Source organism: Spizellomyces punctatus (assembly GCF_000182565.1).
Source record: "Spizellomyces punctatus DAOM BR117 chromosome Unknown supercont1.15, whole genome shotgun sequence".
Lineage (NCBI taxonomy): Eukaryota > Fungi > Chytridiomycota > Chytridiomycetes > Spizellomycetales > Spizellomycetaceae > Spizellomyces > Spizellomyces punctatus.
Window position 1 is genome coordinate 211,190 of NW_015971551.1, and position 21,252 is coordinate 232,441.

At 47.9% G+C, this 21,252-nt stretch overlaps 8 protein-coding genes across 8 annotated transcripts; 4 read left to right on the forward strand and 4 right to left on the reverse strand.

The window, feature by feature from the left end:
- Window positions 1-9: 9 nt before the first annotated feature.
- On the reverse strand, window positions 10-4,344 carry SPPG_07275 (uncharacterized protein; the record flags this gene model as incomplete). The annotated part of the gene is made up of 17 exons (XM_016755439.1): window positions 4,254-4,344; window positions 3,877-4,188; window positions 3,619-3,820; window positions 3,415-3,565; window positions 3,109-3,361; window positions 2,871-3,044; window positions 2,750-2,795; window positions 2,659-2,688; window positions 2,377-2,597; window positions 2,028-2,306; window positions 1,411-1,965; window positions 1,091-1,344; window positions 960-1,027; window positions 593-895; window positions 399-519; window positions 176-322; window positions 10-90 (listed from the first exon to the last, which is right to left on the reverse strand). Exons 1-17 carry the CDS (start codon window positions 4,339-4,341, stop codon window positions 10-12), a joined length of 3,285 nt encoding a protein of 1,094 aa, XP_016605387.1. The 5' UTR covers window positions 4,342-4,344.
- Window positions 4,345-5,831: 1,487 nt separating this feature from the next.
- On the forward strand, window positions 5,832-7,177 carry SPPG_07276 (uncharacterized protein). Its single transcript, XM_016755440.1, has one exon. It carries the CDS (start codon window positions 5,893-5,895, stop codon window positions 6,907-6,909), a length of 1,017 nt encoding a protein of 338 aa, XP_016605388.1. The 5' UTR covers window positions 5,832-5,892; the 3' UTR covers window positions 6,910-7,177.
- Window positions 7,178-8,211: 1,034 nt separating this feature from the next.
- SPPG_07277 (uncharacterized protein) lies at window positions 8,212-13,240 on the forward strand. The gene is made up of 3 exons (XM_016755441.1): window positions 8,212-9,351; window positions 9,432-9,559; window positions 9,626-13,240. Exons 1-3 carry the CDS (start codon window positions 9,085-9,087, stop codon window positions 13,092-13,094), a joined length of 3,864 nt encoding a protein of 1,287 aa, XP_016605389.1. The 5' UTR covers window positions 8,212-9,084; the 3' UTR covers window positions 13,095-13,240.
- Window positions 13,241-13,357: 117 nt separating this feature from the next.
- Window positions 13,358-14,777, reverse strand: SPPG_07278 (uncharacterized protein). Its single transcript, XM_016755442.1, has 5 exons — window positions 14,479-14,777; window positions 14,327-14,412; window positions 14,185-14,256; window positions 14,008-14,125; window positions 13,358-13,939 (listed from the first exon to the last, which is right to left on the reverse strand). The coding sequence occupies exons 1-5, from the start codon at window positions 14,642-14,644 to the stop codon at window positions 13,545-13,547; spliced, it is 837 nt and encodes a 278-aa protein (XP_016605390.1). The 5' UTR covers window positions 14,645-14,777; the 3' UTR covers window positions 13,358-13,544.
- Window positions 14,778-15,642: 865 nt separating this feature from the next.
- On the reverse strand, window positions 15,643-17,555 carry SPPG_07279 (uncharacterized protein; the record flags this gene model as incomplete). The annotated part of the gene is made up of 2 exons (XM_016755443.1): window positions 15,643-16,379; window positions 16,457-17,555. 2 exons carry the CDS (start codon window positions 17,553-17,555, stop codon window positions 15,865-15,867), a joined length of 1,614 nt encoding a protein of 537 aa, XP_016605391.1. The 3' UTR covers window positions 15,643-15,864.
- Window positions 17,556-17,694: 139 nt separating this feature from the next.
- SPPG_07280 (haloacid dehalogenase, type II) lies at window positions 17,695-18,961 on the reverse strand. The gene has a single exon (XM_016755444.1). The coding sequence runs from the start codon at window positions 18,434-18,436 to the stop codon at window positions 17,723-17,725; it is 714 nt and encodes a 237-aa protein (XP_016605392.1). The 5' UTR covers window positions 18,437-18,961; the 3' UTR covers window positions 17,695-17,722.
- On the forward strand, window positions 18,494-20,623 carry SPPG_07281 (uncharacterized protein). Its single transcript, XM_016755445.1, has one exon. The coding sequence runs from the start codon at window positions 18,945-18,947 to the stop codon at window positions 20,469-20,471; it is 1,527 nt and encodes a 508-aa protein (XP_016605393.1). The 5' UTR covers window positions 18,494-18,944; the 3' UTR covers window positions 20,472-20,623.
- Window positions 20,624-20,649: 26 nt separating this feature from the next.
- Window positions 20,650-21,174, forward strand: SPPG_07282 (uncharacterized protein). Its single transcript, XM_016755446.1, has one exon. It carries the CDS (start codon window positions 20,681-20,683, stop codon window positions 20,996-20,998), a length of 318 nt encoding a protein of 105 aa, XP_016605394.1. The 5' UTR covers window positions 20,650-20,680; the 3' UTR covers window positions 20,999-21,174.
- The last annotated feature ends 78 nt before the right edge of the window (window positions 21,175-21,252 follow it).

Sequence of the window (21,252 nt, forward strand, 5' to 3'; positions counted from 1 at the left end):
GGCCGCCCATTAGACCCAATCCTCCTCTTCTTCTTGTTCCAGTATACCGCCCCCATCCAAACAAGTATGCACCAACGAATACAAAAGCCTCTAAAGACACGAGGAACAAGAGTTGCACATGGAACATTTCATAAAATTAATATGAAATTAATATACGGACAAGCACGGTACTTACCACGCCCCGCTCACCCACCCAAATCCCAACCTTGTCTTGCATCTCATCCAATCCCATGCCCAAAAATTCTCGTAGTGTCATGAGAGTCAAGATAATTTGGGATGTAAAAGGATTAAGAGGCGGGAATGATGATAAAAAGCGTTCTTGCTGTACATCCACAAAAGCAAAAAAAAAAAGTGAGAAACGAGTGAGAGCGTTCACACTGATACGGAAACGATCTTACGGCCGATTCTTCTTTTGCCAGCCATGTCCGAGTTTCATATGCGGTCTTTGACGACCAAGAACGTGGCATAGTCGTCACATTCGGCACCAAATAGCTGTTGGCAATCGTATCTCCGATATTCCTGCCACAAACGAATCAAGAAATCAGAACGAGCTCAGGTTGAAGCGCCGGAAATGTGGGTATAAAACGCAAACCTAGCAATCCAAGCACTCTCCCGCGTATTCATTGAAATACAACATCGCACAACCTCACCCATGCCCTCTAAACAGGCACAAAAACCACATAGCACATTCCAGCCTTTCACCACTGGTGGTGTAAACACATAGGTCGAGGATGGTTCCTTTTCTAGTACAACGTAGATCCGGCTGTAATGAAGAATAGACTTGAGGAGAAGGTGGCCTAAATCGGTCTTTGACAGGTGCGTTAAGAGGGCTGTACCCTGCGCAGTGGATGGTAGTGTGGTTGTTATCAGGGGAAGGTGGTTCAAGGGGTAATATCTGCGTTGAAAAGATGCTTGTCGTAAGACGGAGGTATGGGTATCGCAGCGAATACGTTGCTCACATGACGCAAGTTCGTTCATCTAGGATGAGGTCAACATCTCGATTGACAGGATTCGGCCCACGTCCCGCCTTTATTACAAAAAGTTACCACTCGACAGGTGATGAGGGTATTTCAAAAGAATTGGAGCTCACCCCGCGGAAATCCAGATCTCGCTCCAGTAAATCAACGGCAAACTCGTTCTCCAATGCCCTTACTAGCGCTCGGTTGGTCAGAAGTCGTTGTCCAGCAATGTAGACGTGGCGGGTTGCGGTTGAGGTGTCAAAGGCGGGTATGGTCCATGTGGCACTTTTCGGCATCGTAAGAGGAGGAGCAAGTTGGGCTTTGGGCACGGTATCAATTCTGGTTCCCCTTTCTGCTTTTTGGGAAAGTTTTGGTTTGCTCGGTACTAATTGAATTCGTCGTCAATTAACAGAAAGATTCTCGCCATTAGGATGTCCAGTAAACCACTCACCTGGTTGCCGGCTTCGCAACATCATAAACTCGTCTAAACAAGATTGTACCGAAAACGGTTGACGCAAAGGATGTGCATCATCATTCGGATCCTGATCGTCAATGCCAAGAATCGCGTCGGCTTGTACTGAGACAGTCGAACTTCCCAAAGAGGCTCCGGTGGTAGGCTCGATCGTCGGGGCATGGGCGCTCCGGATAGGTGAACTGGGAACCGCGGTGAGCTTCGGTTGCGAAAGAATTTCATCGCATTTTTGCTCATCAGGTGTTGGGCGTATGACTTCCCTAGTGTCTGGCGCTCCTGAGGGAAAAAACGTCCCAGAAAACCCTCGGTCTTTAACATTGGTGCGTTCACCTTGCCCATGACCATCGCCGATCACGGCAGTCGATGAAATCTCTCTGACACCATTTAAGACCCGTGCCAGCGGATCGATCGATTTTAATTGCCTGTGATCTTCCAGAACTTCAGCGGATTGCCGTGGACAAACCGAGCGAATTGTGTCAATAAACTCATCGCCCTTGAGTTTCTCGTGATAAGGCAGCATATCGCGGTATGCATCTTCACGCAAAACAAGCAATTAGGGTATAATGACATTTAACATCCGGTCTTGGTTTGCATACCTCTGCCAACATCAATCCCCTCAAAATCAAGATCAACAGCAACCGGATCTTCCAATCCCTCCTTCAGAATATCCTGCACAAACCGATCTCTGTCGATAACAACCCGACCCGGGAATATCCGCTGCATTGCTGCAACAGGGTTCCAATGCATCAGCGCTAGTTCTACCGAGGTGAAACTTTCGAACGCTCGAATGTTGAGGTGTTCGGTGAGTAGGGCTTTAAAGTTTGGCCACGGATCCGGGTTTGGGTGGAAGGGGTCAGGTCGTGGCAGAGTGGGAGCTGGAGTATCCGAGAGACTAAGCAAGGAGCGAGGTATATTGTCAGGCCTTCTTGTCCAAACTAACTTTACCGGTAAGTTGCCTCATGGATGCCATATCCCATTCCGCGTCCAATATGGCAGCAACATGATTTGCACTAGCCACATTAAAATCAAACAACTTTTCCAATTCTTGGTCAACTTCCATTTCTGCTTTGTCTTTGAGTGGGTTTTCATTGTCTTGATCGGTACTCAGGGACAAGTTCGTAGTAGGATATGCGTCGAGGACCACTCGCATTGCATCCGAAAAGCATCTGAGAAAGAATCTGATTAATTGGTAAGAAACCACGATGAAATGCCAGAGTTCGTCCCTACTCTGAAGGCGAATCATCCCGCTTATGACGTCTGGAAAAGCAATTAAAACCCTTTCTTTGTCCAAATATCAAAATGCCCGCCAAACACATACTTTGACCCTACTCCCGGTTCACTCGAAGAAGGAAATATAGGTAGCTCTAAACAGGATTCGAACAAATCATATCAACATCCAGAGTAATCTCTTCCACCTGCATCTCCATACGAAAAAGTACCTATCTGGGTAATCTTCCGTGCTCTTTTTCGACTAGTATTTTCCAAGGCAGCATACTCATGCTCATGTTCAGATTGAATCCAGTGTCCTGCCACTTGTCTGGCACTTTGCTGACTTTGAAAGTCCTCTAGGATGCTCTGTAGGTGGACTCTATCCTCCTGGGACGCTAAAGATTCTGTGAACAGGTTGAGCTCAATTGATGAATCTGGCTATTGTGCAGTCTCTGAGTGACAGCCCACCGTGCAGAACTTTCTCCAAACCAGGCACTCTTTGGTCTCTTCCCTCATCTTCCTCATTTTCCTTCAATTCCATCAATGGATCAATCTGTCGAATTCCTTCGACCAATGCGTTAAAGGGTGCATCACTCTCCAGCGAATCTTCCGGCGGAGGAGTTTTGTTGCCAGCACGTTGGAGAAAGACTATTCGAGAGATCTCTTCAGGGTCATGGCGATTAGCAAAGATGGGGGATTCAAGACATGTCATTTTTCGGGGCTGGCAAATGGTGAATATTCGGTCTCTATGACGTATTCCGCTTGCGCACTTACCGTACGGCAAAGCATCTCTTCAACTGCACGACGCATCCCCTTCGCGCTGCATTCTCCATCCCCAGTATCAGAGACGCCAATATCGCTCGAAGTAGGCAAAACTTCTAGGAGAATATCAACCGCATCTCTTGTAGCGATAAATCCCTCGTTCCTATTCTGGAATGAGCGACGCGCCATAGCTAGAGCTTGAAAGATTAGACCTACAAGAGCAATTCTGTGCTGCTTCGTCCAACGAAGTCGTTGGTTTCAGGTATCCGCAAAAGAGGGAGCTTGGCGGACACATCCTTCAGAGATGGTGAAGGTTTGAACAATGGATAGGCGGAGGTCCCAGTGGTCTTTGCTGGTAGGATGGGCTCTTCGAGTTTGGAAAGCTTCCGTCGTCCATCCAACATGGTACCCCCTTCCCCTGCTTATTACAAACGACCTTCAGTCACATGTCACAAGAGTATCTTGAAACTCTACCTTTGATAGTCCTGACCAGAGCACAGTCCGCCTCCTCTTGCCACTGTCCACGAGCAATCTCCTCTAATATCGCCATATGCCCCACAAATACAACACCATCTCCTTCCTTCCGAAACATGGTTTCGTCCATCGCCCATTCCTCGTCAAGAAGGTCGTCGAGGATATCTCCCACCTCTACATCTTCGCGTTCCAAGCCCAGGGATATTGCAAGCGCATTCAACGTCGGTAAAAGGCTTTCTGTGTCATACTCAGTATTGGGAAAGGGCGCCGCTGAGCCTCTCAGAGTACGCTGGAAGAAGTCCTCTTCCCAACCTGTGGGCATCATCAGGATTCAATTGGTTGCGGAGAGAACACAGAGCTTTGGAATTGACGCCAACCTTGATCAAAATCCAGCAGATCTTGTAACTCATTGACGACATCTTTCCTCCAGCTGTCATCTTCGTTGGGATCTATGTACAATTCCATATCGAGGGTCGTCCGTTTGGTGGGAAGTTGGCGAGCAGCTGCAAGATCAGATCGGATGTGTCATCCAATATACCCATTTTTGGATGTAATGAATCACTGTATCTCACGTGGTCAAAACAGCTCCATGACAACAAGAAGCAAATACAAGCTGTCGAGTGAGAAACTCTCCAAACTTCAAGTTATCAATGCAGTCTTATCTGGATGACACTGTTATTAGACTGTCTTGTCCTAAACTGACTGCGGAGAGCGAACGATAAACTTCCCAACTGCAGACTCTCTCGCTGTTGTAGGTCTCTTGGGATCTTCAGGTTGGCGAGATGAGTTTGAGTTGGGTGGACAGAATGTGTTGAGACTGGGACGGGCCCGCCATAGGGTTTAGTTATCAACACTTTTCTCTGCCATCATTCTTTCTTGCCAAAATACTACATTTTCCTTTCACATAAAGCCTTCTCTTACCCAGCAACCTCCCCCTTGAGGTGTTAATTGTTTTTCTTATGAACCTCCTCAGCAATCGGTGTCCCCCCTCACCTCTGCAAGCAACCATGCCTCCAAAGCTCTCGCTAGACTTCTCTCGAGTGGATACACGCTCCTCTGCATAAAAAAAGTTGATTCACTGCGCATTCAGCGACTTTTTTGACCGCTGGAAAAAGGTCATCCTCGGTATGGGCGACAGAGGGATCGTTGAATCGGTCTCTTACGAGGCTATCCGTGCCCGTTTGTAGATTGCCACGCGTGATGTGGAAGAGTTCATCCACGTCAAGCAAGTTTTTGTCTTCACCAAGCGCAGGGAAGAGTGTTTCGGCTTGATGAACGGGACGTATTCGAACTGTCAAAACGGGCACGTCTCACTGTAAATTGTATGATCTTCCCACACTATGTAGACAGCAAAGATGGAATGCCTTCTGCGACTGGGTTTTTGCAATGTCATCGATACAATTCTTCCTGCAAGCATTGTCCTCACCACAATTCTAATGGTGAAAACACACTGGAGAAATGTTATGAGAACGCTTTCGCTGGATTTTGATCTCAACCCCAAGGCCCCATCGGATCGAGGTTGACACCTAGCTAGTAAAACCACTGAGTTGAAGATGCGCGTGATTTCCTAGGACGATGGGTTGTTGGAATAAGATAGATTTGTGGATAGCTCAACCTGTATTTTTCCTACTCATTTTATAGGGGCGCTGGTGCATTTAGTATCGTGTACAAAGCAATTGATACCAAAACAAATTATTTGGTCGCACTCAAACTCATGTTGGTGGACAACGATGCATAAATCAACTCTGCAGGTTTGTAAAGTACAATATTACTTTGTTTAATCACAAAAAAACAAAACAAAACAACAATATAGTCTAAGCATGGGGATGGGTAGTACCTCCATCACACCAGATGCCCCGTCCCTTAGCTAAAATGGTTGCTTCCGTAACAATGCGCTCGGAGCCAACCTCCGTCCCCGGGAGCGGGAAGCATGATGGACGGCAGGCTTGATGAAGCTCTGCTGCGTCACGTGCGATGACAGCATCAGAACACCCCCTAGAGTAGAGTGATCGCAAGATGCACCGGTCGCAAACGATCACGAGGAGCGACGATGGCTCGCTCACCGTAGTAGATGGCATCCACGGCACGGTCAGAATCACCGAGGATGTCCTCATTCGCCTCATCTACTCCCCGGCCGTCCAGCGTCTAGGGGGTGTGCTTCAGCATGGAATCACCGGTTTGCTCGCCATGACGCCGCCAGTCACTCGTTTGGAGCACAGCGTTGGTGCGATGCTTCTTGTCCGCAAACTCGGTGCCAGTTTGAAAGAGCAGATTGCCTCTCTTCTTCACGATATCAGCCATACGGCATTGAGCCACGTTGTCGACCATGCGTTTCGCGGAACAGAAAGTTACCACGAGCTGCAGAAAGAGAGTTATCTGTTGAGCACTGAGCTTCCCGAACTGCTCAAGTCATTCGGCTACGATTGGCGGGACTTCCTCAAGGAGGAGGACTATCCGCTACTGGAGCAAGACTCTCCAAAGCTGTGTGCTGATCGTCTGGACTACGGACTGCGTGATTGCTTGGCATTTGATAAATTGAGCGAATCCGAAGTCCAACGAACTCTGGAAAACTTGAGGGTAGCGGAAAATTGCATTGTATGCTCGGACCCCCAGGTAGCGAGAGTTCTTGCTGAGGCATACATGGCCACCGATCGCGATGTGTACGGAAATCCGGAGCACATCGGCTTGTATGAACTCGCTGGGGCGGTCATCAAGGATGCTGTGGATCGAGGCTACATTACCAAAGAGCACTTGTGGCTTCAAGATACAGAATTCTGGTCAATCTTGTCAGCCATCCCAAACGAAGAGCTTAGTACCAGAATAGGGCTGATTGTTCCGACCACCCGCTTTCAGGAAGTGGTTGATGGAAGTCACGATCTTAGTTTCCGCCCTAAGGTTAGGACAATTGATCCAGGAGTAGTGAGGGATGGTGTCACGGTCCCCTTATCGACCATTGATCCAACATATAAGCGGATACGGGAAGAGTACCTAGCTAGTAAAACAAGGGAGTTGAAGATGCGCGTGATTTCCTAGGACGATGGGTCGTTGAATACTATAGATTGGTGGATAGCACTAGAGGTGAAAGGTGCATCATCAACGCATCGATCTATTATAACATCAGCTTCTTTGGTGGACGCGGCAATGAAGTCACAAAGTCGGGTGACGATTGACATCTTTGTTTGGCTGCATTTTCAATATATCATAGGAATACTGCAAACATTGGGTTGGGAGCACAGCCAGGACAAGTACAAGTAGCAAGTCTTTGTTAGGAATACATATGTGGGCAGAAAAAAGACTGTCAGTCTGCAGATAGATGTGGCCATTGGATCGAATGAGATGAAATGCAAGATGTCCCTCGATTTAGGCAAATGAACTATGGTTCGATGCACAAAAGATGCTCAACGGGTCCAATATGTGCGCCCATACTATGAAAACGGGTCCAATATGTGCAGCCATGAACGGGATTGCAATTACTATCCCTTTGCGGCCATCTATGAGAGGAATATTCGGCAACTGCATGACTCAATATATTGACTCAGTTTTTCTATATAAACCCCCCTCTTCTTCTTCCCTCTTGTTTCTTTATCCCTCAACTCGCAAGCATCTGCCCAATGCTCTCTCAAAGTCCATCATGAGAATACTGCTCTGGTGTCGAGGACCTCATCCGCCTGACAACAACAACATAACCCCTTGCAAATGCCGCTACTACTATATTGCTACGATTGCAGGTATATCCTTATGATTTTTCCCACGCGCGTATTACCCAGTCTAATTCTGATTTTATGTAGTATCTGAAACATCCTCCGACTAAGAATTTCGGAATCAAAGGGCGAGTAGGATTTCTCTCGTGGTGGTGGGCGCTAGTTACCCGGTTAGAACAACCGTAATGTATTGCATGTATAATTCCCTAGTAGTAGTTACCAGGATTGATGTAGTCCTTTAGATTTCACGCTCTTACTGTACTCACATCTGCGATCAGAAATGATCAAAGATGACTACATTATTTGGAGCTTTTCAATACATCAGCTGTGTAATATTGGACCACTATTTCGGTTATGCCTCTTAATGGTTCAATTATGTTATGTGCCTATGCTGTGTTATAACATATATAACTGGAGCTAAATGGAAATAGTTATTAGACATATTTATTAGATAGTTTTTAGTATGTTACAGTGGCAAAACTCAAATGCCAGACAGCAGCATGGGCATGGTCGCTCCTCGTGATCGTTTGCAAAGCCATTTGGCAAATGCTTATAATTGTATGAACAGGCAAAATCATAAATTTCTTGAGATCACACAGCCGTTTTGCGTTTTCTCGTTTTTTGCCCGTTTGCTGATATCAATGCATCGTGAATCGTGATGAGCGTTCATGGATGCTTGAGCAAGCCATGTTTCTCTCTTTTGCTTCTCCCGCCGTAATTTTTACAATAAAACAAGAAATGTTCCTGCCGCTTTCAATAAAGAAATCGACGGTCCAAAAAGGTTGCATCAACGACCATGCTGCAAGACGGACATATACGGACACACGCGAACAAAAAACCCACGCGTGTTGCTAATCCGAATCTGGACAAAAATCAAACGATCTGCGTTTTCACACTTCCAACGTCATTCCACTGAAAAGGAAATCGCATGCGAATTTCGGGAAGCAGCTCGGGGCCTCGTCAAAAACGGGAACGACGGGGGAAGAAGAAGAAGAAGGGGAGGGAAAAATAAAAAAAGTAAAAGATACACGTGAAGTAGGAGGAGAGCCTTGTCGCTTGTCACCCGATGGGCGGTTTCTCGCTTTTATTTCCCTCCCATCGTCTTGTTGTGTGTCTCTAGTTTTTGTAAACCTCATCTTGCGCGCTTGCAGGTCATCTCCCCCCATTTCCATCTGCGGGTTGTTCTTTCAAAGATTGCAGCGACCATTCACGCGTCTGTCCTTTCGCACCAGACCATCATTGCTGCTCACTGTTCCTCATCTGCAAGCAAATGCACACACTCTCTTCTTTCTATTCATACCTCATCTTGCACAACTCCTATTCTCCCTACGACTGATAATTAACATCTGGACAGCTCAGAACGCTGGTTCATCAATCATTAATTCCATTTGATTTACTTCTGCATTTATTCGTTCCTCTGTCATTTCCATCGCTTTGTCTGATACAGTTGAAGAACCTCTATTGTCAGCTGGCAAACTGATTCCCGAGTATAACTAAGAAACTACACATGTCCCGTGCTCGCTCAGCGACCCCGACGTCGCCCGTTGGACCTCGGAACGGCGATGCGGCGCGACTTTCTCAGCTATCTGTCGCTACCAGTGGATCAACCTCATCCCTTTTCTCGTCAAGTGACGACGAGGGAGGGCTCGCGACGCGAATGATTCGCATTGCTGGCGCTGTCTGCTCCAGAGTGGATGGACAGGGCAATCAGCGTGGACAAGCTGTTGAAGGGGAATGTAAGCTGCTGACAGTTGGAATGCCTGGCTTTGAGATGGTAGGTTAAAGCAACCTTCCTGTTCTACCAGTATGTACTGGATCTTTAATGCAATCTTTTCTTCCTTACAATTTACTTAGTTATATCTCAACATTGACGCATCCATATCGCACCCACTGCTGCCAAGCGCCAAAGTCTATAAAGACGGACCTAACGCATTCGTGTTTCCTCTGGAAGACGGACTCGGATATCATGTCCAATTTCCCAGGTTCGTAAAGCTTCAAATTACACTTTTTTTTTTTAAAAATAACATGTTGACGATTGTCTTGCATAGTGCATCCAAACGTGAGATTGAGCGATTTGAGCGGTATCTTCGACGTCGCAATATCCGTGTGTCTAGCAGACGTCGTCCAACTCCCAGGAAGCAAAGCTCCACCCATCCCTCTTCAACGACAGACTTGTCTTCATCTGCTACAGCTTCTGTATCCCCTGAACGCCAATCGCAACAGCGGCGAAATGCGCGAAAGGAGAGGCGCCGTAAAGATCTCACACGTGAATTGTCTCATGAGCCCCCGCAACGCCGATCGCCAGAGGTGCCTCAGGATTTGATTCCGGAAGTACAACAACCGGCAGCAAGCGAAAGATTATCGGAAGTGAAGGCTCGTCTTTCACCAAATCGGCTAGAGGGACGGGTTCAGGAAGTGAAAACGCGACAGCAACGGGAACTGTCTCAGGAAAGGCCCAAGGAACAGCTCACCAAAGATATCTCCAAAATCGTCCCCCCTCGGAAGGAATCTGTAAAGCTTGGCGGTAGTGGAACATTCTCAGCACTCGAATTAGATTTCGGAAATCCACAACCTGCTTCTACATCTGCTGCAAGTGGTAAGGAGAGCCAGGAACGAGTCAACCACGAAAATTCAGAATTGGGCAAATCTGAGAACCTTGGATATGGCCGGGAGTGGAACTGGCCAGATCATGCAAGCGCTTCAAACAAGTCTTCTATAAGGTCAAAGTCCAAACGTCAGGCGAAGATTCTTGATCTGAACCTCGAGTCTGTCCACACTTTGATGGAAGCAACCGAGAAAGAGACCAAGAGTCGACGTTGCGCGGCGTGTCCGCCAGATGGTGGCGATAAAGTCAAGTCGCCGACCCGTCATGTTGGACACAAATTGGAGCAATCTGCCAAATCGAGAGGATTATCGCGCCGTGTTTCGAGGGAGCCCATGATCGGGTCCGATGCAAGCCTGGAAGCGAAGCTTCCCGAGCTTGATGCTCAACCGGTACAACAGATTAGTCAGCGCCCTAACGAGAACAAGGAAACGGCTGAACCGCGCCGATCCACTGATTCTGTAACCGACCGTATTCAGGCTCTTGCCAGTGAACTCGCCGGGGAGCTTCAAGGGGTTGATGGTGTGCTAGCAAATAAGATACCAAACTCAAGGATCAAGTCAGAAGTCACCACATCGGTAAAGACCGAACAGGTCACCATGACCCGTCCGGATGCCGAAGATACCCCTACTCAGACAGCTATAGCCGTTGCAGCCGAGCCTTCACCGGCCAAAACGGAAGCGACTCCCTCTTTCGAGTCTCAACTTGAGAAGATTGCAGTATCGCCAGCTGCGCGTGATGCGATCAAGTCTGCTGGAACATCGCGAGCCTCTGATCCTATCAGCCCACTGGTTTTGGATGCTTTAGCAAAGGTATTACAAGCTGGCATGCATACTAGTCCCGTTGCCGAGAAGGAGTCGCCGTTCCAGAGCACTGAATGGGCGAGTACCACCACTGCTTTTGCTGCCGAGGGTGATACGTCGGTTTCAGGACCTGATGTTCCCCCAAAGGATGTGGAAGAAGTATCTCTTCCTAATGAACAGGCTCCAATTCCTCCTCCCAAGAACGCAAACTCGGACAGTGAAAACTCTTCCGATGCCGAACTTGACATACGAGGTGAAAATGGCAAAGTTGAATCGATGAAAGTCCAATGGGAAGATACTATTGGCAGGGGCGATCATCTCAAGGCCAGCAAACGACCGGTGTCGGTTATGTTGACCAAGCTTGCCAGCAAAAAGTCTCTGCATCTGATGAAAAATCGCTACGAGGCCATCGCTAGTGGAGCTACCCCTGAGGAAATTCCCAACCCACCAGACTACACTGTGGTTCCGGAAGATGACCTTCTTTCTGTGGAGAGTCCTGAGGAGGTGACGGAAGCTGCCCAAACTGTCCCTGAGGCAATTGCCGACACACCTGCGGCCCCAACGAATGAAAAGCCTCGAACAGGCTTGCTTTCATACACCTTCGATTTAGCCCGTTCGGGCACGGACTTTGCACTGTCTACAAGCAAAGCCGCCGTATCGCTTCCTGTCACCGCCACAAAGGCCATGGTTGGTTTCGGCGTTCAGACAACCAAAGCGGCGGTCGCTCTCCCTGTCACCGCTACAAAAGCAGCGTTCGATATTGGCATGCAAACAGGCAAAGCCGCGGTCGCCCTTCCTGGAACTGTTATCACTATGGGTGTTGATACAACCAAGGCTGTTGTCGCAGCTGGAATGGACACGACTGCTGCTGTTGCGGAGAGGGGGCGTGCTGTTGTAGGATCTGGAATAGAAGTAGGTCGGTCGGTCGCTGACAGAGGAAAGGCGGCAATGAGCTCAGGTGTGGAAGCCGCCAGAGCACGGCTTCAGAAAGGCGTGGATAACGGTATGATTGTAGCTGGTAAGGGGCGTGCTATCGTCGACTCTGGAACGAACACTGCCATGGAACGTGGCAAGGCGGCTGTGACCTATGGCCTGGATACAACCAAAGCAATGGTGGATTACGGGGTGGGCACAACCAAGGCCGTTGTTTTCAACCCCGTTGACACTACCAAAGCCGTTGTTGGATATGGGGTCGAGACAACCAAAGCTGCAACAGGAAAAGTTGTTGATTTTGGTGCGAATGTTATTGATATGGAAGTGCGGGCGGCGAAAGCTGTGGTTGGATACGGAGTTGATACTACCAAAGCTGTGGTCGACTATGGTGTTGGAACTGGCAAAGCTGTTGTTGGTAGGACGGTTGACACCACAAAGGCAGTTGTGGGATTCGGTGCGAGTGTGGTCGATATGGAAGTGAGGGCTGCCAAGGCGGTTGTTGGATATGGGGTTGATACGGGCAAAGCAGTGGTAGGAAAGACCGTTGACACGACCCGAGCTGTGGTTGATTTCGGAGTGGGTACTGGCAAGGCTGTCATGGACAGGACTGTTGATACTACAAAGGCGGTTGTAGGATTGGGAGCAAGTGTAGTTGATATGGAAGTTCGGGCTGCAAAGGCAGTAGTCGGATATGGTGTTGACACAACGCGAGCGGTAGTTGACTATGGTGTAGGAACCGGCAAAGCAGTTGTTGGCAAGACTTACGATACCACCAAAGCGGTGGTTGATTACGGTGTTGGAACAACCAGAGCGGTCGTTGATTACGGAGTCGGTACTGGTAAAGCAGTCGTCGGCAAAACCTATGACACTACCAAAGCTGTAGTAGATTATGGAGTCGGGACCAGCAAAGCTGTAGTCGATTACGGTGTGGGCACTTCTAAAGCCCTCGCCGCCAGAACCATGGATACAACCCGCTCCGCCTTGAACACCACCAGCTCCCTTGTCCGCACCAGCCTAGATTCCACCCGTGCAGCTGTCAACTACACTGTTGGAACTGGCGAAAGCGTTCTCCGAAGAAGCATAGACTCCACCCGTAGTGTAGCTACCCACAGCCGTGATACCGTCGCCGAACGACTTGGGGCTTTTAGAAACAGACTGAGTGTCGCATGGTGGTCATAGATATATAATAGATAGTTGCGATAGTGACTCTTAATGTAGTGATTGATAGTCGTACGTTTAATGGGTCCGTTGTTTTTCCTCATAGTTTACGAATAGCTTTTTTTTTTGGTAAGTCTTATAAATCAATAATAGATATTAATCGTGTTTAATCACTGAACTCGTATTCTATGTGTGTGTGACAACTCTGGTCAACATCCGCTTGTTCTGTCCGTCCTGCTTATATGATGCAGCCCCAAGGTGCTGGACAGCGATGTATAAATCAACTCTGCACGTTTGTAAAGTACAATATTACTTTGTTTAATCACAAAAACAAAACAAAACAACAATATAGTCTAAGCATAAGAATGGGTAGTAGCTCCATCGCACCACTGCGTTAATATCCCACTACAAATATAACCAGTATCTAAAAAATCACTGCTGGAACGGCCAGCGTCATAAACATCATCTCCCCTACGCCTTTGAAACGCACAAGACCTCGTGAGGGTAAATATATCCACTCGAGCACTTGTTGTTATTCCATTGGTCGAGTTGCGCTACGCTTACTCCGAATTTCTGTCCAATGGACCAACACGAATCACCGGATTTTACAGTGTATTTCTGGCATCCGGTGAACCCGGAGGATGGAGTGGGTTTGGCGGTTGTGGTAGCCTTGATAGTTGTAGTGACCTTGGGGCTTGTAGTTGGCTTAACCGTTGAGGACGGTTTCGAGGTTGAAGATGGTTTGATGGTACTGGTCGGTTTCACCGACGTAGATGTGGGAGGGGGAGTAGATCCACTACCGCTTGTTCCAAGGAGGCTACAGTCGACTTGACGCCATTGCATGCTAGTCGTCCCGTAAAGTTCCGCTAGATTCAGCAAGACAATGATGAGAAAATGCAATAGATATTTTATAGGAAAAAAAGGTAGAACATACCATTGGCATCACCGTTCATTAAGACTGACATGGCGCCAAAGGACAGATCTAGACCTCCAAACCCGCAGGAGGGGCACAGGTCAACCACTTGGACAACGATCGGCTTCCCGCCAGCGCACTATCGTTGTCTTAGTACAATTGGCAGAATTTGATATCGTGTGTGAAAATGCCATTTACCTTGGATTGGTCGGTGCATGTCACTTGAACGCACATGCCACAGTAGAGGCCGTTCGAGTATTGTTGAGAGTTCTGTCAGGAGAGACCAGATGTTAACATTTTGGGAGACTTTGAAAATACATCCATTGTAAAACCAACACACCAACGCAGCAAACCACTTTGTGACAGAGCCGGGCGTATATAAACATGACCCGGTACTCTTTTGTGGCGAGATATCACTAGGATCATCTGGATGGTAGAAACAATCTGTTAATTCTTTTAATTCGAGATTGGCGCTCTGGATTGTCAACATACTAGTTTGACCATAGTAAGTAGCCCGACCGCTAACAGTCTGGCCAGTGAATGCGGAGCCCTTGTAATAGTAGTTTGGACTAGCTTGTCTAATCTCAAGGGTCGGTGCGCCCAAAACGGCTTGGGCGAGCACGAGGGTGGAAAGCGCGAGAATGGACGGAAGGTACATAATTAATATCTAGTATTTGAGTATACGGAGGGGTTCAAGGATAGGGGCCAAGCTTTTTAAGTTTGGGCCAATACACTGAAATCCCACTGCGGGATTCCCCACGGGGCGTCTGCGTCCTGCATGCTCCTCTCCTTGCACCGATCGAAAGGGGCTTGCCAAAAGAAACTTTTCGGCCTGCATGGCATGGTGGAAGATTCATGCGCCTACAGATCAACGGTACAACAACCACAACGGAAAACCTTCTTCCGTAATCATGAAAGAAACAATTGTCATCCTTCCACCATTGAACGTTGAAAACGTTCTGCCCAGCTTGCCGGCTCCACCGTGTCAAACCCCCCTTCTCGTTCCACATCCCCCCCGTGATTGCTCTATTAGTCCATAGCTTCGATTTATCGAATAGTGTGTGCTGTCCTGCTGCTGCTTTCAATCGTAACTTGGCATTCTGCATGCAACAAACAAACGTGCATGTAGCCCCCATGAAGCATCTACAGTACACACGCTACATCAGTGGCTTTCGCACAAAAAATCTTTGAATGGCGTATTGCATCTAGCATGGCAAACCAGTCCCCATGAAAAGAGTTTTCAGGGTAAGACAGGATACTGTCGATGGCAGTTTTTTTGCCGTTATTTAGAGTTTTCCTTTCAGTAAAAGATGTGCTTTGCGGAAAAGGACATGCCCTTGACTCCGCAACACAAATGGCAAATGCGACCATACGACGGCTAACAACGCTCTTGTCGTTGAACGAGCGTGGCCATATGGCATGCGCTGGACATCCACCACGCCATGCTTCACGCTGCAGCAAGTCGTCATCGACAAAAACGTTTTTCTTTTCGTCCCCGACCACGACGCTCGTCCACGTTCGGGGAAGAGCGTTCAAAAACTTCTAAAAATTCTTTTTTCGCTTTTGGCAATGGGAGCGGACAGAACTCTTCAGGGACCAAAATTGTCTGCTTTCGGACATTTGCTTAGTCACGCGTTTGCTCAACTGGATGACTAGTATTGGACATGCAAAGGAGATAGTGTATTGGGCAAACGACGAGCTGGCGCCTTTCCACCTTGTGCAGGCTTCCAAGTTCTCAATCATCGATATACTACGCTACTATGCTACTTTATAGTGTAGGGAATAGAGCCCGTGATAGCAACACTCCACCAAAATCTCAGCATTCTTGAATGCAAGCTTCCCAGATAGTTCTCACTCATCGATATACTATACTACTTATCATTGAGCTCCTACGCTACTAGGTTCTTTTACTTTGTACGCGAACCGGAAATAGAGCCCATCGTAGGAACACTCCACCTTTTCAAAAAATTTTGAAAGCTCTTGAACTACACCTTCCATCTCGTAATCCATTTCCTCATCTGTGCTCCCTTGATTCGTGATATCTACGACAACCCGCCGTATTCCGAACGGTAGTTCTGCCGACCTCGCAACCTGGAGCAGCAGCTCCAAAAATGTCATGGGGTGAACTTGAGCGCAGTAAGCTATGCTGATCTCCAAGTGTCCCTGCGCATGTTGCGAATGGGATGCCAATCTTCGAGCTGTGATGACCTCAAGGAGACCATGGGCAGTGATTGTAGGGTTAGACACTATTTCTAGGGTCTGAAGATGGGAAAGACGGCCAATGTGCGCAAGGCTAACATCCGTCATGGCCATGTCTTCATCCATGCACAGGAACAAGTGCTTGAGATACGGACACGATGAGCACACGAGGGACATCCCGTCATCGTCCAACCCTGCGAAGGATTCATCAGTGGCAATCCAACTATAGATCAGTATTAACACATTTGGGAGAGCCGGAATGTCTACTTACACCCATCTTCTGTATTGATAATTAGCTGCTCCAGCTTTGGACAAGCCGCAATTGCTGTGGCGAGGTGCACGGGTCCAAACCCCCAATTGCCGCACACTCCTCGTCGTTCCAGCCTCAAGGTTCGTAATTCTCTCTTTGGGTGCTGCGTCCATATCATCATGTCCTCAGCTGTTATACTTTTCAAAAGTGCAAAGTTCCAATATCGCAGGTCTTTGCAGTTGGTACAGAAAAGCTCCCAGTCTGTCGGGGTCACATCAACACAAGCAACGTCGTATGGGCCACTATCACCCTCTACACATTCATCCACATCAAACTCTTGAATGTCAGGTGCATACAGTGCAAGAGAGCGCAAAATACCGCGCAATATGTCCCCACAAAACCGTTGGGCACCAAGTCGGAGGACGCGGAGATTGCCCGTATTTTGCAATAGTTTATTAATATCTTTGATGCTAGGTTCCCAGTTCCTTGATAGTTTGGATTCTTGCGCGTTCAAATATGGTTGCCAGGGGTTAAACAGCGTCAGTCGCTCCAGATGATGGCAATGGGACCCAAGAACATCCAAGAAATGGGCGTCTATTGGATAATTCAGACTTCTCCTTAGAATGACCAGATCTCGTAGATTTGGAAGACATCTGAATATGCACGCCCATTTCTGCTCATTGAAACTCCAGCTAGGTGCATTAGCTTGACGGATGTGTTGAAAAGACGTTCCCGGAGTAGCCATCTCCAGACACGGACGTAGCTCTGTATCCCCATTATTCACATCGTCATCTTCCACCTCCCAATCGTCTTCCAATGGCGGAACGGAAGCTCGGACGTCCAAGTTCAGTACCTCAACATGCTGTCCATATATCTCGATCAGTTGCAGTAGTTTGTTCTCAGTAAACCTCCAATGCGGTGATCTTGTGCTCCATTCCACACGTCGCCACAATTGCACGCCCGCGTTGCGAACAGTACAGTACCAATGTCGGTTTACCTGCTGTAAAACAGGTAGGAGAGAGAATACAGGAAACTTTTCAGCTGCTTTCGCAAACCGGAAGATCAGGATGAGCAAATCCTCTGGAAGCCGAGCCACAATGGGCAGTTCGGTGGTAGACATCACATTACTTGTTCCGGAGTGATGATATGGGTAACCAATTGTGATTTCATGCTGCAGCTGCTTCCTCCTACTAGCTGTCATCGAAAAAGGCTGTCAAAAGCATCTGGTCACGTGTTGCATTTGTTCATCTTGGTCTCTGGGCTTTATCAGCACTTTTGCATTGCCGGTCATGCTTCTGGTTTGCTTATTTTTGGTTGATGCTCTCTAGCATACGCTAACATATTCTCCACTGCTTCCATCAGGTTCCTACCTCGAACATCCGGAGGCGGATATGCTGCCATCCATAGCTTTTCCTCATCTTCCACCCAACAAGTTTTGAATCCCCTCCTTTTGGCACCCATCAGATCCCATGCATGTGCTGCAACCATCCATATCTCCTGGTCGTCCCTTTTCCTCTTTACTGCCTCATATACATCCTTGTGAGGTTTGGCCACACCAATTTCATCACACGACATGATGGCGGTGTTGGGTATCAACTCTCCCAAACCACCTCTTTCAATAGCACCCTGTACGACATTCCGTCCACCATTGGTCACAACAAAAACCTTCCAGCCAGCATCCGCTGTTTTTCTTATTGCTTCCAAACCACCTTCCACTAGTGTTAATTCCTCAGTAAACGCCTTTACAACCTTGTCAAAGTCATCCTTCCGTGTTTGATATTCAACTCCGTGAATTGCCAATGTGCGACCTATGGCACTTTCAAGTATCTGGACTAATGGTATGAAGGAGCCGGCGAGAGAAGCCGCCATATAGTCCCTGAGGGTTGTAGCAAAGAGAAACTGAAATGCTTGCGGGGGGAGGGAGAAAAGGCTACAGAACACAGTGGAAGGATGATAAAAGGATAGGAGGGTACCGAGCGCATCAAATGTTGCTGTGGGCATGGTTGTGGTCGTGCTTCAGTGTGAAATCTGTTAGGCATCTCAAACTGTAAGAACATCAGAAGGCCAGTTGCCAGCTGATGGCTGTGCCAGCGCGCCCTACGCTGACTCTCCTCCAGGATCACCTTCCCCCCAGATCACAAAGGACCATGTCAACCAGGGACTGGACTTGCACGTTGGACGGAGATTTAAGACTGCTAGGAACCACTGAAGCAATGATGTTCTTTCGTGAAAATCTTCGTTGACACGATCTGCAACGGAGGATCTCCAAGGTGCGTGTTATGGGCCAGAGTCAATATCCAACGTTCTCGAGAAGCAAGGGAAAAGGGGGTTATGATGGAAGATGGTGGGGGCAGGTGGGGCAGGGTGTTTCTTCATCAGTCACAGAACACGACGTCGCATTTAACAGCGATCTCTGCAGTATATGTTAAATGTTCTTGTCGAGACATTCAGCGCAAAAGAACATTGGCAGAACAGAACCAAATAAATATTCAATCTTAAACCAACACCAATGTCCACATGCTCCACAAATGGACGCAAGAAACGAGCAAGGAAAGAGGCGGGCACCCAGAAATCCGTAAAGCCACCTGAACATGGTGATCCGGACACTGCTGACACCTCGACAGCGAAGCGGTTGAAGACTGGTCTCGATCACCGCCTTGACGCCCCGCGCTATTCTTCCTTCCAAGAGACCGAACAGCTAGAGAATTCCGACCAGTTTACTCAAATCCCCCCTCCCGGACGACCAGCGAAGCCATTGAGCGCTCAACAACGCGATCTCCTACTCTCGCTGTTTGTAATTGGAGACGCCAAAGAGTTCTTCACTCTACTCTTTGACACGAACGAGATTGATGTGTACGCAGTGAACCTAGTTCTTGACAATGAAGGAAATACACCTCTTCATTGGGCAGCACAGCTAGCCAACATGGAAGTCGTCGAAATGCTACTCGAATTCGGTGCCGATCCCATGATTAGAAACAAGCGAGGAGAAACAGCATTGATGCGGGCCATCCAGTCTGGGGCCAACTATAGTCATTTCACTTTTGAAATGCTTTTGGAAGCTTTAAGAGATAGTTTACCATGTGTGGACAGAAAGGGTAGGACGGTGTTGCATCATGTGGCACTTTTGGCACAACGTCGTGGGCGAATGGCTATGACTTGTTACTATGCTGACTGTTTGGCGATGGCGATTGCCGATGAGTGGGTGCATGTCGACGAGGATATCCTTAACGTTCGGGACTGTTGTGGTGCTACCGCACTGATGTTAGCACGCAGAACTGGACATGAATATTTGATACAAAGACTGTTGCAAATCCGATGCTCAGCAATTTTTCCAAACTTGCGGATAAGTACCTCTCCCAACGGAAGAACTCGCTATACTGATGACCTGGACGGAGAGGATCTTCGGGAAAAGGCCATTGACGTTGAGGAGACAACAACTGATTCCGAGGGCGGAGATTCCCCTTTGGGGCGAATGCCTAGAGGTCGCCCTTCACGCCTGTCACCAGCCGCTCAATCAACCACGCCGACACATAACAGAGAAACCCAACGTGATCTTCAAAGCGCCCCTGAACAAACCCTTCGCACCACCTCACCACCAATCCCCAACATGACTTCCGATACCCAACCAAATTTCCTTACTCGTATCTGTGACCACCACCAACAACCCTGTGACATAGATCAGGCTCTGCGCACAACGCGTCAACAATTACTGGAAGCGAAAGCCGAAACTGCCCGCCTTCTTGGGCAGCACGCCCTTTACGATGCCCTTAAATACCGTATAGCAGAGCTGGAGCACAGATTGGCCGTTATACAGAAGACAGACGATAAGACAGATGCTGCAGATGTGGTGGCGAGGATCAAAATGTGCGAATTGACGACAGAGACGTTGATGCACGAGTGTGAAGAGTTAAAAAAGGTGAAAAGGGAGGAAAAAAGTATGTTGAGACGCCTTATCGCCCAATGTGCGGGGATCACAGCGGACAATGTGGATGATTTTGTGGAAGAGCTGGGAGAATGGGTTAAGCTGGGGACATAAGGCCGCTGTACACATATATGCCTTCATTTTTTGATTAGTTTGATAGTTATTTGAATCTACGTAGCCTGCTGGATTGTTAATTCTGCAAGTATTTGATTTGAAGTCTGGAGGTGGTTGATAAGCCACATCAAAGCCACATATTTATGCATTCGGTGTCCCAGTTCTCCATCGCTCAACATTTTGCCCCAGATCATTCCACATACACAAGTATGGCCACTAAATATATCCCACCAACAACGGTTCCGCACCACATTTACATCGAATCTACCCGACCACTGCCCTCAAATGACTTATTCCCAACCCTAACATCGTTCCTGAACAACGCACCCCAAACCACGCCGGACGTTGCGTACCAGTTGACCGAGCTTCACAAATCTCTTGAATGGCAAATTGAGAACAACGTTGATGGTAGAGACTGTGTGAAGGGTGTTGCAAGCATGTGGGAAGAGAGTGGGCCGGAAGTGGTCGACGAAGGGGAGAAAAAGAAGAAAAAGAAGAAGAAGGGTGGGTCCAAATGGGCGGCATAAGCGTAGGTGTAGAAGAAGGTCGATGTGGCAGTCGAATACAAAGACTGACACAATGCAAATATCAACTTGCGAGACTGGAAGCGCTTGTCTTTCCTTCACAATGTAGAAACCTAGTAATTTAAGTTAGCCATTTTGTACAAAATATACTATTTTTTGTTGCGTTAACGTGATCAGAATATTGGTGCGTCATTTTTTGAACCAGGGTTTCGTATGATACCCGTGCCCAAAGTTTCCGCTATGAGCACACTCCTCTC